General features: G+C 40.4%; 1 protein-coding gene across 1 annotated transcript in view; it reads right to left on the bottom strand.

The window, feature by feature from the left end:
• ALATS (Alanyl-tRNA synthetase) overlaps positions 1 to 15,177 on the bottom strand; it is a 231,533-nt gene extending 216,356 nt beyond the window's left edge. Inside the window, exon 1 of the mRNA XM_089386297.1 lies at positions 14,837 to 15,177. Coding sequence (XP_089242423.1) covers positions 14,837 to 15,002 — 166 coding nt within the window. The 5' untranslated portion in view covers positions 15,003 to 15,177. The remainder of the gene's footprint in view (positions 1 to 14,836) is intronic.
• Between the last annotated feature and the right edge of the window lie 353 nt (positions 15,178 to 15,530).

Genomic DNA, 15,530 nt, shown 5'->3' with positions numbered 1-15,530 from the left:
TGCCATCACTCACCTCCTTGAATCCATGCTCCCCGGCTGGCTTTTTCATGCCCTTGATGTTAAAGGGAGATCAAGAGGAATAGCGATGGGGTTCAATACCAGACTATCAAGTTATGTAACATTTGGGGGGGATCAGGTCATATTGGGGCAGACATCTACACATCCTAATTAGGCACAGACATAAGACTTATTAATGTATATGGTCCATGCCAAAATCGGGGACCCTACTGGGAGCACTTGCTCAGCTCTAATCTTCTGCAAGTGGATAATCTTATACTCGGAGGAGATCTTAATTTCTCTATTAGATATTCAGAATCATGGGGACATCATGCAGAGATTGTGTTGACACCTAATCCGAAACGGATGAGGTGAAGCCGGACAGTCATCTAGAAGATGAACTGATCCGTTTTTGTATTTGTATAAATAATAATAGTTGAATGAATAATATCACTCAGTTGTTTTGCGCTCATTAATTTCTGAGCTAACCTGGCCTGACATGGTATCGGAGCACAGGTCCCAGGTTCCAGAAATAGCGTAACTCCTCTGCTGCCCCTGCTCCTTGGCGCACCAGCGCTGCATACGCTCTCTGCTATTCTGAATGGCCTGACATGGCCTGACATCCCTTCTGACATCGCTGCATACGCTGCGTTGAGGTCCGTTCAAGGAAGAGAAGGTGATGATGCTGTGACCTGCGTTTTTTTGCAACGTATTGAGGCCTGACAACGGTAAGATGACTGCGTTTAATGTATTGAAGACCTGCGTATGGTATATTGAAGACTGCGTTTAATGAATTGAAGACCTGCGTTTAATGTATTTCTTGTTATGGTATATTGAAGACCTGCGTTTTTATGTTTGTTGAACTGTGATATACTGCACTTGAAGTTGTTCGGTGTAGACCTTTGTGCTTGCGTCTCCCGGAATCACAGTGATTTCTCACTGGTGACTGCGCCTTTTATTAAAGCGTTGTGGTATTAAACGCTGTGGTATCAAAGCGCTGTGGTATTAAACGCTCTGGATTGTCCCACATATATACTCTCTTCTTTGCGTTTTTCCTCGGCGGAGAAATCGTGCGCACTCTTCCCAAATACATAGAGGCACAGGAGGTTCCTGTCACAATCCGGAATGAGATGCGTTACATTTGTTTAGGAGATCGGCCATTTACATGTGTGTAGGATTGTGCTTGAATCTGGCAAGCAAGCAATCCGCAATTGGGATTTTGCTTGTTGGGTGGTTGAGGATCGTTTTCTTGGTATCTGCTGTTCGCTGCGTTTTTATAGAACTGTGACTGCGCCTTTATTAAACGCTGTGGTGACTGCGCCTTTTTTTGCTGGATGCGTATTTTAATGGCAAGCTAACACTGCTTTTTTAAATGTTGGAGCGTATTTTAATGGTGTATTAATGCAAGCTAAGACTGCGTTGATGTATGATGACTGTGCGTTTCTAATACAGCGTTTTCATAACAGTGGTATTGGTCTTCCAGTGTCAGCGTTTTCATAACAGTGGTATTGGTCTTCCAGTATCAGCTTTCCCGAGTCTTTTTTTTTAAAACAGTGATATACATATATATTTTCATATGAGCGCATTTTATTAAACACTGTGGTATACATATATACGTGAGAAATGATATGTATATGAGCGCCTTTTTGTTTGATATATGTAAGCAGTGAGCGCCCTTTTTTGTTCAGCAGTGATATATGTAAGCAGTCATATATATGTGAGCGCTATTTTTTGTTGAGATATTGATATCTGTAAGCCGTGAGCACCCTAGTTTTGTTGAACAGTGATATATATATGAGCAGTGATATATATATATGGAGAATGCATAAGGCTATCATATAAGGATTTTTTTTTCTCTCTCAACAGAAGTGTTTTTGGCAGAGATATTTTTTTTTACAGAATGCATTCAATCATTTCAATGGTCGGAATAGTTCTCACTGGCAAGGAGAACTATCCTGAATGGTCTCGGATGGTGAAACACACCCTCATCTACAATGAGCTGTGGAAAGGTGTGTGTGTCGGAGAAGAAGACAGAGACCCTGTGCAGCCCACATCAGACAAAGAACTCGCCATTTGGGAAAACAAGAACAGCAAAGCCTTTGCATTAATCGCAGCATCTGTAAATGAGGAAGTAAGTCGTCATATTTCATGCTATTCCACTGCCTTTGAAGCTTTACAAAAGCTTAAAGAACTCTATGATACACATTCTGCACTTGAAGTTGTTCAGCTCATGATTAAACTCTTCACTCTTGAACTGAAAAATAATGATCCTCTTGCTCTTGCATCTGAAATAAAGTCTATAATGCATGATATAAAATCCACTAAGGTTGAGCTGGATATCTCTCTTATTGCCTTTCTCAAAGCACTCTATCCTACTTACTCTAACTATCTTGAGTCTTTACAAGCAAATGGAAATCTTAAAGATATAACCTTTGACACTCTTGTGAAAAAGTTTGCTGAAAGAGAGAAAGCCTTTGGAAAGAAAACAGTCCCTGAATCTTCTGAAGAGACTGTTTGCCTTGCTCATAAAGAAAAGCAGCCTGCTCAAGATTCTACAAGAGGAAGAGGTGGACGAAGAGGAAGAGGAAGATACTTCAGAGGCAGGAGGGGCAGACATCCTCAAGCAGAAAAGGCAGATCTGCATTGCATTCGCTGCAAACGAAATGGATCACATGATGCTTCTACATGCAAGCTACCATGGGACAAAGTTGAGCAGAGAAGAAATCAGCAGAAAGGTAAAACTGATGACACAGACAAAGGTAAAGCACCTGAATCCGCTCACTATAGAGGCACAATGTAACATTGGAGTAAATGAAGACTTGTTTAATGCTTCACTTGCTTCTTCGAAAAATGACTGGTTGCTTGATTCAGGAGCAACCTGTCATATGACTCATAGGAGAGATTTCTTTGAAGATTTCACTAACAATGTTGATGGAGCAGTATACTTTGCAAATCAGTCAAAAATCAAGCCATCAGGGCTTGGCACAATCAGGCTTAAACTGCCTGGTCTTCCAGACTTTCTTCTGGATCATGTTCTATATCTCCCACAGCTGAAGAGAAACTTGTTGTCCCTGGTCCACATCCGCCAGCAAGGTCACTCCATTCACATGTTTGATGGCAAGCTTGAGGTAAGAAAGGCATCTGACCACTCACTTGTCATGAGGGGTATAGAAGAAGAAAGACTCCTTAAACTGCAAGGAACCTCTGCTCATGCACAGCATTTCTCATATATTTCTCATCATGAAGAAGGTGCACTTCCATCAAGTTTATTATGGCATGCTAGATTTGGACATTTAAACTATGATAGTCTCCGCTTGTTGAAGAAAAATGGTGTTGCTGGTTTGCCTACAATTCCTAGAAAACATAAACAATGTGATGCTTGCATTCTAGGAAAGCATAGCAAACAGTCTTTTCATGATTCACATTCAAGAGCACATAGGAAGCTTGAACTTATTCATTCAGATTTATGTGGTCCAATGCCTGTTCCTTCTGCAAATGGAAATAAATATATCATGAAATTTATTGATGATTACACCAGAATGTGTTGGGTTTACTTATTGAAGAACAAATCTGATGCTTTTCAAACATTTAAGAATTTTCATAAGTGGATTGAAAATGATGCACAATCTCATATTGGGTCTATTCGCACTGATAATGGAAAAGAATATACATCAAATGAATTTGAACACTATCTTCGCCAACATGGGATTAAACATCAAACAACTGTGCCTTATAATCCTCAACAGAATGGTGTAGCTGAAAGAATGAACAGAACAATTTTGAATATGGTACGATCAATGCTTTTCTTCAAAAATGTAAAGACAATGTTTTGGGCTGATGCTGTTCTATGTGCTGCATATATAAAGAATAGATGTCCATCTAGTACTATAAGAAACAAGACTCCTTATGAATTGTGGTATGGACATGTTCCTTCGGTAAAACATCTCAGGATATTTGGTTCCACCTGTTATGCTTTAATACCAAAGGTACATAGAAACAAACTTGGTGCTAGAAGTCGTAAGTGTATCTTCCTGGGGTATTCAAACACATCTAAAGCATACCGCCTTTATGATGAAGTAAATAAAAAGTTTGTTTTATCTAGAGATGTCATTTTTCTTGAATCATCCAAATCTGACAGTGTTGTTGAGCGGCAACTTGATCGCTTGGATAGATTCACAAAACCGAAATCATTTCAAGAGTTTGATAATCAGATTCCACATCTTGAAGGGGGGATTCCTATACTAGATCAACATGTGGAATCTTCTTCTGAAGAACAATCTCCCCTGCATGACACTCCAACAGCGGATGATGCTTTAAGTGATGTAATTGATAGAATTGGGAGACTCAATCTTGATTCAGACCCAACTCAATCAACAGAACAGCCTGGACCATCTCAGAAAGGTCCCCCAAAGTGGCTGACAAAGACACTTGAAAGTGTTCATCCTGATGAAATTGGAAAAACAGGAACCAGAAATTCAAACCGACAAGATGGAGGTGATGTAGATAACTCTAATTCACCTGTTGATATGGATGTTACTTATGATTGTGAATTGAACTTGTCTACAGATTTTGAACCAACTTCCTTCAAAGAAGCTGCTTCTCATGATGAATGAAAAGAAGCGATGCAGAAGGAGTATGATGCCCTCATAAAGAATGGCACTTGGAAGCTGGTTGATCCTCCATTTGGAACCAAACCAATTGGCTGCAAGTGGGTCTACAAGAACAAGTACAAAGCTGATGGCTCACTTGACAAGCACAAAGCTAGGCTTGTGGCAAAAGGATTTGCACAGAAGGAAGGGGTCGATTATGAGGAAACTTTTGCTCCCACAGCAAAATGGGCCACCATCCGGACACTCTTTGCACTAGCTGCTCAGAACGGTTGGAAAGTCCATCAAATGGATGTAAAAACTGCATTCTTGAATGGAGATCTAAAAGAGAATGTTTTTATGTCCCAGCCTGAAGGATTTGTTGTGAAAGGACATGAACACAAAGTATGCAAACTTGTGAAGTCCTTGTATGGCCTCAAACAAGCACCACGAGCCTGGTATGAAAAACTAACTGAGCATCTTCTGAAACTCAACTTCAAACATTTTGATCTTGATGATGCAACTTTATTTGTCAAGAAAGTTGGCAAAACAGTTGTATATCTTGTGGTATATGTAGATGATCTTTTAATGACAGGGAACAATGAAAGCTATATTGCATCCATAAAGAAAGAATTAGGAAAAATTTTTGAAATGACTGATTTGGGCTATGTTCATTACTATCTTGGCATTGAAGTAACCCAACATCCAAAGTCCATATTTCTTTCTCAAAAGAAATACATTGGAGATTTGTTATACAGATTTGGCATGACAGAGTGCAATCCCCTTTCTACTCCAATGGAACAAAACTTGAAGCTCACATCTACTGAAGGAAAAGAATTTGAGGATGCAACAAAGTATAGACAGCTTGTAGGAAGTCTCATCTACCTCACTACTACCAGACCAGACATTTCATTTGCTGTTGGAATCCTCTCCAGGTTTATGCAAAAGCCTTGTGAGGGACATTGGTCTGCTGCAAAAAGAGTTCTAAGGTACTTGAAGGGAACTCAAGACCTTGGAATCAAGTATACACAGGTGGACGACTTCAACTTGATTGGATACTCTGATTCAGACTTCGATGGAGACAAAGAAACTGGGGTATCTACTTCAGGATATGCTATGAGTCTTGGATCAGGAGCTGTCTCCTGGAGATCACGCAAACAATCAGTACCAGCAGATTCCACAACAGAAGCAGAATACGTGGCAGCAGCTGAAGCAACGAAAGAAATTGTGTGGCTCAGGAAAATTCTTGAAGATTTGCAAGTAAAACAAATACAATCTACTCCACTCATGATTGATAACACATCTGCAATAAAGTTGGCCAAGAATCCAAAGTTCCATGATCGTACTAAGCACATCAATACTAAATATCATCTGATCCGACATCATGTTGAGGCCAAAACAATCCATCTCCGTCATTGTTCCACAAACGAGCAAATTACAGACATCTTCACCAAAGCGCTTGGAAGAGAAAAGCTTGAAAGATTCAGAACGATGCTTGGACTCACCAACATCCCTTCAGATTAAGGGGGGGAATGTTGACACCTAATCCGAAACGGATAAGGTGAAGCCGGACAGTCATCTAGAAGATGAACTGATCCGTTTTTGTATTTGTATAAATAATAATAGTTGAATGAATAATATCACTCAGTTGTTTTGCGCTCATTAATTTCTGAGCTAACCTGGCCTGACAGATTGATCCACTATCAGGCTTCTTCGAAAATGTATTGGAGGACCATAGCCTAATTGATATCCCATCTGCTAAATTACAACCCACCTAGAGGAACAGAAGGACTGGGAAGGATAGGCTGGCCAGAAGACTTGATCGCTTTCTCCTAAAAGAGAAACTGTTGGGTATCGAGTATAACTATAGGCAGTGGGTTGGATCAGGGGGCTTGTCAGACCACTCGCCGATATACTTTGAAGTCAAAGGTCGTATGAACAAACCTAAAGCACCATATAAGTTCAATTCAACATGGTTAAAAGATGCTGACTATATTAACTGGTAACTGATTATTGGAAGTCCCATCCTCCTGCTGCGGGTGGGAACATAGCAGAAGGATTTGCCCACAATTTAAGCAAGCTGAAGAGACTATCCAAAAGTTGGGCACACAATAAGAGACTGATGGATGATCAAACCCTGAGAAGCACTGAAGCTGAGATTGTCGCTTTGGAAGATGAGCATGGAAGGGGATATACAACACCTAAGCAAAAGGAGAGGCTCACAACCCTGGTTGCACAAAGGGGCAAAATCCTAAAAGACAGAGAGGAATCATGGAGGTTGTGGAGCAGAGCCATTTGACTTCTTGAAGGTGATGATAACAAAAAATTCTATCATAAGTTCGCCAATGGACAAAAAGCAATAAACACCATTTGGCATTTGAATAATGAACAGGGCATCAGAGTGAACTCTTTTCAGCACTTAGCCTCCCTTGTCACATCTTAGTTCAAGCAACTATACAAAGCTCCCCCCAATGCAACATTGTCTGAAATCATCAGAGTGGCACAATTGTTTCCCCGATTCGTGGATCAGGAGGATGCTATGGACCTCAATAAGGCTGTTACTATGGGGGAGCTTGAAGCCACACTGAAATGGTTCAAGAGAGACAAGAGCCCCAGACCAGATGGTTGGTCGGTTGAGTTCTACATTGCTTTTTTCGAACTCCTTGGAGATGACCTCCTCCAGGTCATTGAAGACTGCAGAATCTCTAGGCGCATGTACGAGGCATTCAACACCACCTTCATTGCGCTCATCCCTAAATCTGACAACCTCGACTCCTTTGACGACTTTCGTCCCATTTCCCTCTGTAATTGTATCTATAAGATCATTGCCAAAATCATAGCTAATCGCCTCCATCCCATCTTATCCTCTCATATCTCCTCTAAACAATTTGCTTTCCTTCAGGACCGACAAATCCATGAAGTTGTAGGAACTGCACAAGAGGTGTTGCATTCCATTCAGACGAAGAAATTGAAAGGTATGATTCTCAAGGTAGATCTCTCCAAAGCATTTGATCGTGCTAGTTGGTTATACATCAGAATGCTCTTAACCCATCTCGGTTTCCCCATAGAGTTTATAAATTGGATCATGTGTTGCATTACAAATATAACTTTCAGTGTCCTTATCAATGGATCGACATCCCCTTTTTTTCACTCAGAAAGAGGCCTCAGGCAGGGATGCCCACTCTCCCCTCTATTATTTTTGCTCATTATGGAGGACCTTAGCAGACTCATTTTGTAAGAACATAGGGCGAGGAGACTACAGGGCATTAGGATTATAGACAGCTGCATACTGACACATCTGCTCTTTGTAGATGATGTGTTGATCTTCCTTAATGGTGGTATAGGGGATCTGACTGATCTACAAAACATCATGACTATATTTCGAACTACTACTGGTATGGAGATCAACAACATAAAATCCACCATCACGGCTTCAGGCTGCTCACCACATGAAATTCAGTTCGCCCTCCACAGATTCCCATTCACTCTTCAAAACTTGGAGGATGGCCTTAGGTACCTGGGTTACGGGCTAAAACCTCTCGGATACAAAATTGTCGATTGGACATGGTTAATTTCCAAGCTCGAGAGAAGACTTAATATCTGGCACCACAAGTACCTCTCCAAAGCGGGTCGGCTGGTTCTTATTAAAGCTGTACTTGAAGCCACCCCTGTATATTGGATGTCCCTAGCCTGGATCCCTAGGGGCATACTCACTAGAATACAAAATCTCTGCTGCAAATTCCTTTGGAAAGGCAAACAGACAAGAAGAATATTTGCCTGGGCTAGATGGGAGTTACTAGCACTACCAAAGAAATGGGGAGGATGGGGAATTAAAAGACTGGACTATTTCTCTAATGCACTAGCTGCTAAGTTGGGATGGCAGCTGGTTACTACAAGAAGCTTATGGACAAGGGTGGCATACTCGAAATATATTTTCCCCCACAACACGATGGACTGGATCCGACAACCCAACTAGAACAAGACTGGGATATCCATCATCTGGAAAGCAGTAATAAACTCCCTGCCTCTCATCCGAGATGGGATCACAAGGAGAATACAGTCCGACTCATCGATGCGCATTGGTTTGGATCCCTGGATTGGCAGCAGCAACTCATGCAAGCTCACTCAGGAACTGACCCACCTTCTCAACAATTTTGATATCATTCATATTAACCACATTGTGGATCCAGAGCACACCACTTTATTCCAACAGGCATGGAAGACCGCTCATCGCATACACCTCCCACAGATTTGGCATCACCATTGGGGCGAATACATTACTGCTTTGACCGAATCGCATATCAGGATTACAGAAGGGGAAGATGAGATTGTATGGGCCCATGCAAAAAATGGTATATACTCTCCAAAGGAAGGATACTTATGTATCTTTGCAGACCATCAACCACCGATTGTTGAGCATTGGTGGAAACAACTGTGGAAACTTAAGGCGCCACCCAGAACGAGACTGTTTATGTGGATAGTGCTTAAGAAAAAGGCCCCCATGGGGGATAACTTGCATAAGTGAGCCTTTCACGGACCATTCTAGTGTTGCATATGCAAGAATAGCATTGAAACTATTGAACACCTCTTCCTAAATTGCTCGATTATTGTAGACCTGTGGAATACCACCCTTCGGGCCATCAATATCCATTGTTGATGGCAAGGTACATCTGTAATGGATGCATGGCTGTCTTGGTGGACATCGACTGCCCCGATCGAGGCCATAAATCTTCCCCTTCTTCTCTACTGGGCTATCTATATAGCACGGAACCAAAATATTTTCCAGAACACCATCCCTAACTGGCCATCTATCTCTGCCTGCATATTGGCCACCTATAACTCCATCCCTGATGACGATGCTTCTCCCCCCACTAGGAACATTGCTCCTAAGGCCATCAATTGAGACTACCCCTGGGCTTATTTCGACGGTTCTGCTAAGGATGAAGGGTGTGGGGGGGAGCTATCCTATAAATCTCTGACTCTCATTACTTAAAAATCCAAATGGGTCTGGGAAGGGGCACCAATAATTATGTCAAGTTGATCACCCTCAGACATCTCCTTCATTTCGCTATAGAGAAACACTGCAAAAATATCCAAATCTTTGGGGACTCCAACAATGTTATCAATTGGATAAACAATACATCTAATTGTCATGCATATTCTCTGAGACCCATCTTGGAAGAGGCACACAAATTCATTGCACATTTTTATCACTTTGTTTGTCGTCATACCTACAGGGAACGCAACCAAATTTCTGATCAGCTATCTAAGGAAGCTGCGAATCGGCCTCGTGGTACATGGATGATTCAGTAGCAGAGGGAAGGTGAACACTATCAGTACTACCATCGCCCATACATGGACTACACAGCTTACCTAGCCCAGAAGGGCCTGATTTTCATGTTTATATTTTTGCATAATTTATCAGTACTACATGTATATTTCGATCATACTAGCTGTATATATAAAGCAGACAAACTATACTCCCTGCGTGGAGTTTTTTTGATCTTTTGAAATTACAGAAGAAATGTTCTCCCTACGTGGAGAATCATAGATCTTTTTGATACTTTCTTTTTGATAGGCGAGCAACGTCACTATATAGCATATGCGACACTCCATCTACAATATGTAATTTTCTTATATCAATGAAAATTACGATTTTTCCATGGGAAAAAAAAGGGAGTTCAAGGATTTTCACGAAGCAAGAATCAAGGCAGAGCTAACAATTCTATACAACCCACAATAGAATTGGGTTGCAAAATGGAAAAATAAATCCATCATAGGGGTACCTAACACTATTATACATGATGAGAACATATTTATGTTTCTTTGGGCGGAGGCATGCAAGACAACAATTGACATCCAAAATCAGTGTCCTCGGAAGATCTTGAAGGACAAGATAACAAAGGAGACATTCACTAGTGTGAATCCAAAGGTAAGTCATATCCACATCTTTGGTTGTTCAGTTTATATCCATGTTCCAGAAGAGAAGAGGACCAAGTTTGGAACATTCCAACATGAGGGGTTGATTTGTGGGTTACATTGCGACTTCAAAGGTATACAAGGTATATTCCAAATAGAGCATAGGAACACAGAAGTGAATCAAAATGTAAAGTTTGAGGAAGACTTTGCAACCAAGAAGTCACATGATCCTATTCCAATGACAAAAGATGAGGAGAAACACACTTCAAAGGTTGAGCCAAGGTCACCAATGATTTCTCGAGAAATACAATAGCCTTCCAATGAAGAGGGAGAGATAGTAACGCCTTCCACTTCTATTAGGAGACCCCCATGGTTTAGCTAAACATTGAGGAATGTTGAATAGCATGTTGAGAATCCCAGTAGTGTATTTAGATAGAACAAACCACTAAAGAAGTTTCCAAACTATGCGCCATTGATGAGCAACATTCCAAATTCCGAGCCTTCCAGAGTTTAGGAGGCAGAAAACCAACAAGTATGGCGAAATGCCATGGTGGAGGAGTACACCTCCATTATGAAGAATGATGTTTGGAACATAGTGTCAAGATGGGAGAGGAAGTCACTTGTGAGTTCCATGTGGCATTACAAGATCCAGCATGTTGTAGATGGCAACATTGAAAAGTTCAAAGCAAGGTTTGTGACAAGAGGCTTCCCTAGAGAGAGAAAATAAGATAAGATAATTTTATTAATGTCCAACGAATGACCAAAAATAGGTCAATGGGACTAAAGGATACAACCAATACGAGTACAATGTGGGAGTGCAAACGCAACTCCTAGAAAATGCCAAAGCTAAATCTAGGATAAAATGCAATAAAGAAGTATACAATAATAGGATAGCCTCATAAACATGTATATAATCGAATCTTGTAGAACGCTAAGTGAATAAGTCCATGGTTGGAGGTTGATGATATCAAGCATGCTCGAGTCTAATAGCCCACGGTAAGGGGGCGATGGTTGTGCTAGCTCGCTATCAAAGTCCTCTGCATCCAACAAGGAGTCGAGCTACATGATCTTGGGGGATGTAGGAGTGAGGGATTCTCCTAACATCCGTGGCCAAAGGAAAGAAGCTCTGAATAGGTCTTTGGTTGCTCTATTGGGGCTCGGGCAGAACCCATCGGGGGGGAATTTGGGAACCATATAGTACTAAACCCTCTTACACTTTGGGTGTGAGTGAACCGATGTGTTGTTTGGCACCTCCCAACGATCTTAAGGGTACTAGTTGGCCTCCCAAAGGGATTCCTGAGGGAATGGACTCCGAGAAGACATTTGCTCCAATCACCACATACACTTTTACTAGAGTTGTTATGTACTTGGATTCATTTATGGCATGGATGTGAAGAGTCAAGACAACTTTCCTTGATGGTATCATTAAAGAAGAGGTGTACATAGAGAAAACCCAAGGTTTTGAGGTAAATGAGAAGGAGTTTCATGTGTGCAAGCTTAAGAAATCTTTGTATGGACTCGAATTGGCACCAAGAGCATGGTACTCTAAGATTGATGGATATCTGCAGAGTATGGACTGCACCAAAAGTTAAGCAGATTCTTATTTATATTATATATTTGTTTAAACAGATCTGTTTATTTTTGTGCTATATGTATCATGTAGGTGACTCGTTATTGATAGCTGTAAAGAAGCTCATTGCAAAATGTAAAGTAGACATGGCACCTGAGTTCAAGATGAAAGGCATATGCATGATGCATTACTTCTTGGCATTAGAGGTTTTGTAGAGACCAGGGGAGATTTTCCTTAGGCAAGGTAAGTATGCAATTCAGATACTAAAGAGGTTTCAGATGGAGAATTGCAAAGCTATAGCCACACCCATAATCACTAATGTGAAGAAGGTGACAGCTTCAAATTCAAAGTTGATGAATCCCACAATGTACAGGAAACTATTCCTTGATGCACTTGGTCAACAATGGGCCAAATATATGTTTTGCAATGAATGCCTTGACAAAAAATTATGACAGAGCCAAGGCAAGAGCATTAGGTTGCAGCAAAACATGTGATCAGGTATGAGAGGCACAGTGGAGTATGGTCTGAGATATTTTGGATATGGTGAAGTGAAGTTGCAGGGTTATTCAGACTCGAATTGGGAAGACAATGCAGCAGACAAAAAAAGCACCTCAGGGTGTTGCTTTAGCTTAGGATTAGTAATGGTATCATGGTTCAACAAGGAGTAGACTTCTGTGGCACTTAGCTCAACAGAGGCAGGATACTAGTACTGTTAGTTGTGAGGCCATCTAGCTTCACAAATTGCTCACCAGTTTGTTCAATAAAGAGTTGGAACTTATACTTTTTAATATGATAATAAGAGTTGTAGTAAACTCTCCAAGAATGCAATGTTTCATGACAGGTCCAAGCATATAGAAATCAAATATCACCTCATACGAGACATGGCTTACAAGCGTGAAGTGAAGCTCCGTTGTATTCCCACTGATCATCAAGTAGTTAATATTTTGACCAAGCCCTTGGCAAAAGTGAAGTTTGAAGCATTCTGAGAAAAACTTGTATTGGTGCAAAATTCCTTCATCACTAAGAGGGATTGTAGGAAATTCTAGCTCCAATATTAACTTCTGTACATGTTTAGTGTGAACATGTGCGAAGTAGTTCGAGATATTTTTGAAAAATAATTCTTTTTTGTAGTTCATCAACATGCAGAAGTCTTATATTTAGCAATTGAGCCTAAAACTATATCTCATGCATGACTTAGAATATGAGAATCATAAAAATAGATTCCCCACTAAAAGTATAAATACAAGGTAGGGTAGAGACTTTCAAAAGACACACGCGAGTAGTCAAGTATGTTGAACGACAGAGAGAGCACAAGCAGACAGGAAAGAGGTCTTTCCAGGCAACACACGATTCCATACAGTTGTTAGAGGAACATTCTCATGCAAAGATACAAAAGTACATACAACCATATGAGTAGTTCCAAATGGATCCATATACATCATACAGAATCTGTACAGCCTTGTTCGACAGCCATCATACAGGCCATATAGCGGAAAACTGTTGTTTTTGGTTTTTCTCAGAAGTTATAGCTCTCAAGCAGCCTGTGAAAACAACTTTATGGTTGATTTCAGTAACCATGCAGCGCTGTTTTTGGGCAGAGTGTGAAGCTTTGTTTGTAAGTTTTTCAAAAGAATGTAACGCTGATTTGAAGAAGTAATTGTTTGTGTCTAAAATTAATTTATGCGCTTCCACTATTTAATTTTTAGCTATTGTGTGATTGATGTTATAGTCTGCAATTTAATTTCATAATTAATTAAATTCAACAATCTACTTCTTTAATTGAGATCATAAAGATCACAAGAACATTTGTCACCTGATACATTTTCACAGCCTCATACTAGCAGCAGACAATAAACTGACTCAAGAAAGTAAGGATACCATTGGAGATGTCAGGACTCCGGAGAATAAAATACTCCAGGCCACGATTGCTCTTCAAAATTGGGTTCTCCGGCTAGATCTCCTTGTAAGGTTAGCCAGAAAAAGCCGAGAGCACAGAAAAGCTCCTTGTAAGATTCGTAAAAGAAAATGCCGAGTACACAAAACAGATAATTTATGAGATGGAATCCAGTGTAACTAATGAGTATGGGTTCTCCACCAAAATGTCATACCAGTGCCTTACAAAGGAAATTGCTAGACCTTGCTGGAACGAAACTATGCACATCACTAGATGACCGCTGAGGATATCGACCTACCAGGGCATCGACGAATCCAGCGTCCGCCAGATTCGGGAGGGACCATACAAATATGAAATCTTAAATCCCGGTTATGTAAAATCAAATCCCGGAGAGACATCTAGACACTCTCTGCTCTTTCCCTGGAGAAAAGTGAATTAAAAATCCAGATTCGCTTCTTCAGCCAACTGAACCGGCCGCTGCCATATAAGCATGATTTTCAAAATATTTTACGTCTCTTTGGTTTATGGCCGAGTTTATGTCGCCGATAGTCGTAACTCCATAATTTTTGTATGAATGAAGGCTGTGACCTCCTGGTCACCCTAAGGACAATATGATAAGTGGAAAGTTATCCGAGGCCTATTAGCCTCTATTTTTGGTTTAGAGGCTGACAGTGGGGTAGGAGAGACTCAAAACCATTCGTTTTGGTCTGTCTGTAACACATATTAGCGCTACAAACAATCATGTGAATACATATATATCCCCGCCACATCAAAATAACTAAAAATTAAAGTTTCCACTGTAACAACTAAAATCAATGGATAATTTCGATTTCGTGGATTTCTGAGAGGATTATACAGAAAATTGCATACCTGCATTGGCAAACAAGAGAGTAGGGTCGTCCAGAGGAACAACTGGACTCGATTTCCAGTCTGTGTGATCCTTCGACTCAAAGAAATTTATGAATTCCTGTCGTACTCGGTTGGCCGTCCATTCGAGGCCGTTAGTATCTTCCAAGCTCGTTTCACAACCCGGCATCTCTGCAAAGAAATTCTTCAAACCCTGGCTCGGTGGCGGTGGTTGTTGTTGCAGAGAGTTCGAGCCCTAAATCGTCGAAGGCAGAGCAAAAAGGCAGATGCAAAGGCAAAAGATGTAAGCGGGAATAAAATAATATCAGTTGAGTCCATGAAATCGCTCGTCTGGTCTGGAATAAAAAAATTATTCAAAATTGTTTTTTAATTAAATTAGAAATGACTTCTATTATAATGTAAATAAATAAATCCATTTTGTTCGACATAGTGAGTGAGAGGCATTGACTTGGCCACCAAAGCACGAGTATGAAAAATATTTGGCGGACACAAATGTCACGCTGGGGGACATTTTAGGGAATTTTATAATGAAATGATATTTTAAGGTCTATTAGACTAAAAATAGCTTATGAGGTTATTAGTTTTGTTTTTAGTTTTTTGTAATTCAATATTTTTTTATTCAAATTAATTAGTTTTGTTTTTAGTTTTTTGTAATTCAATATTTTTTTATTCAAATTAATTATGAAGTGGCCCATTC

The sequence above is a fragment of the Pinus tabuliformis genome, chromosome Q, assembly GCF_031772625.1.
Source record: "Pinus tabuliformis cultivar Carrire ecotype Pingquan chromosome Q, CPIR1, whole genome shotgun sequence".
Lineage (NCBI taxonomy): Eukaryota > Viridiplantae > Streptophyta > Pinopsida > Pinales > Pinaceae > Pinus > Pinus tabuliformis.
This window is presented reverse-complemented; position numbering and strand designations above follow the sequence as displayed.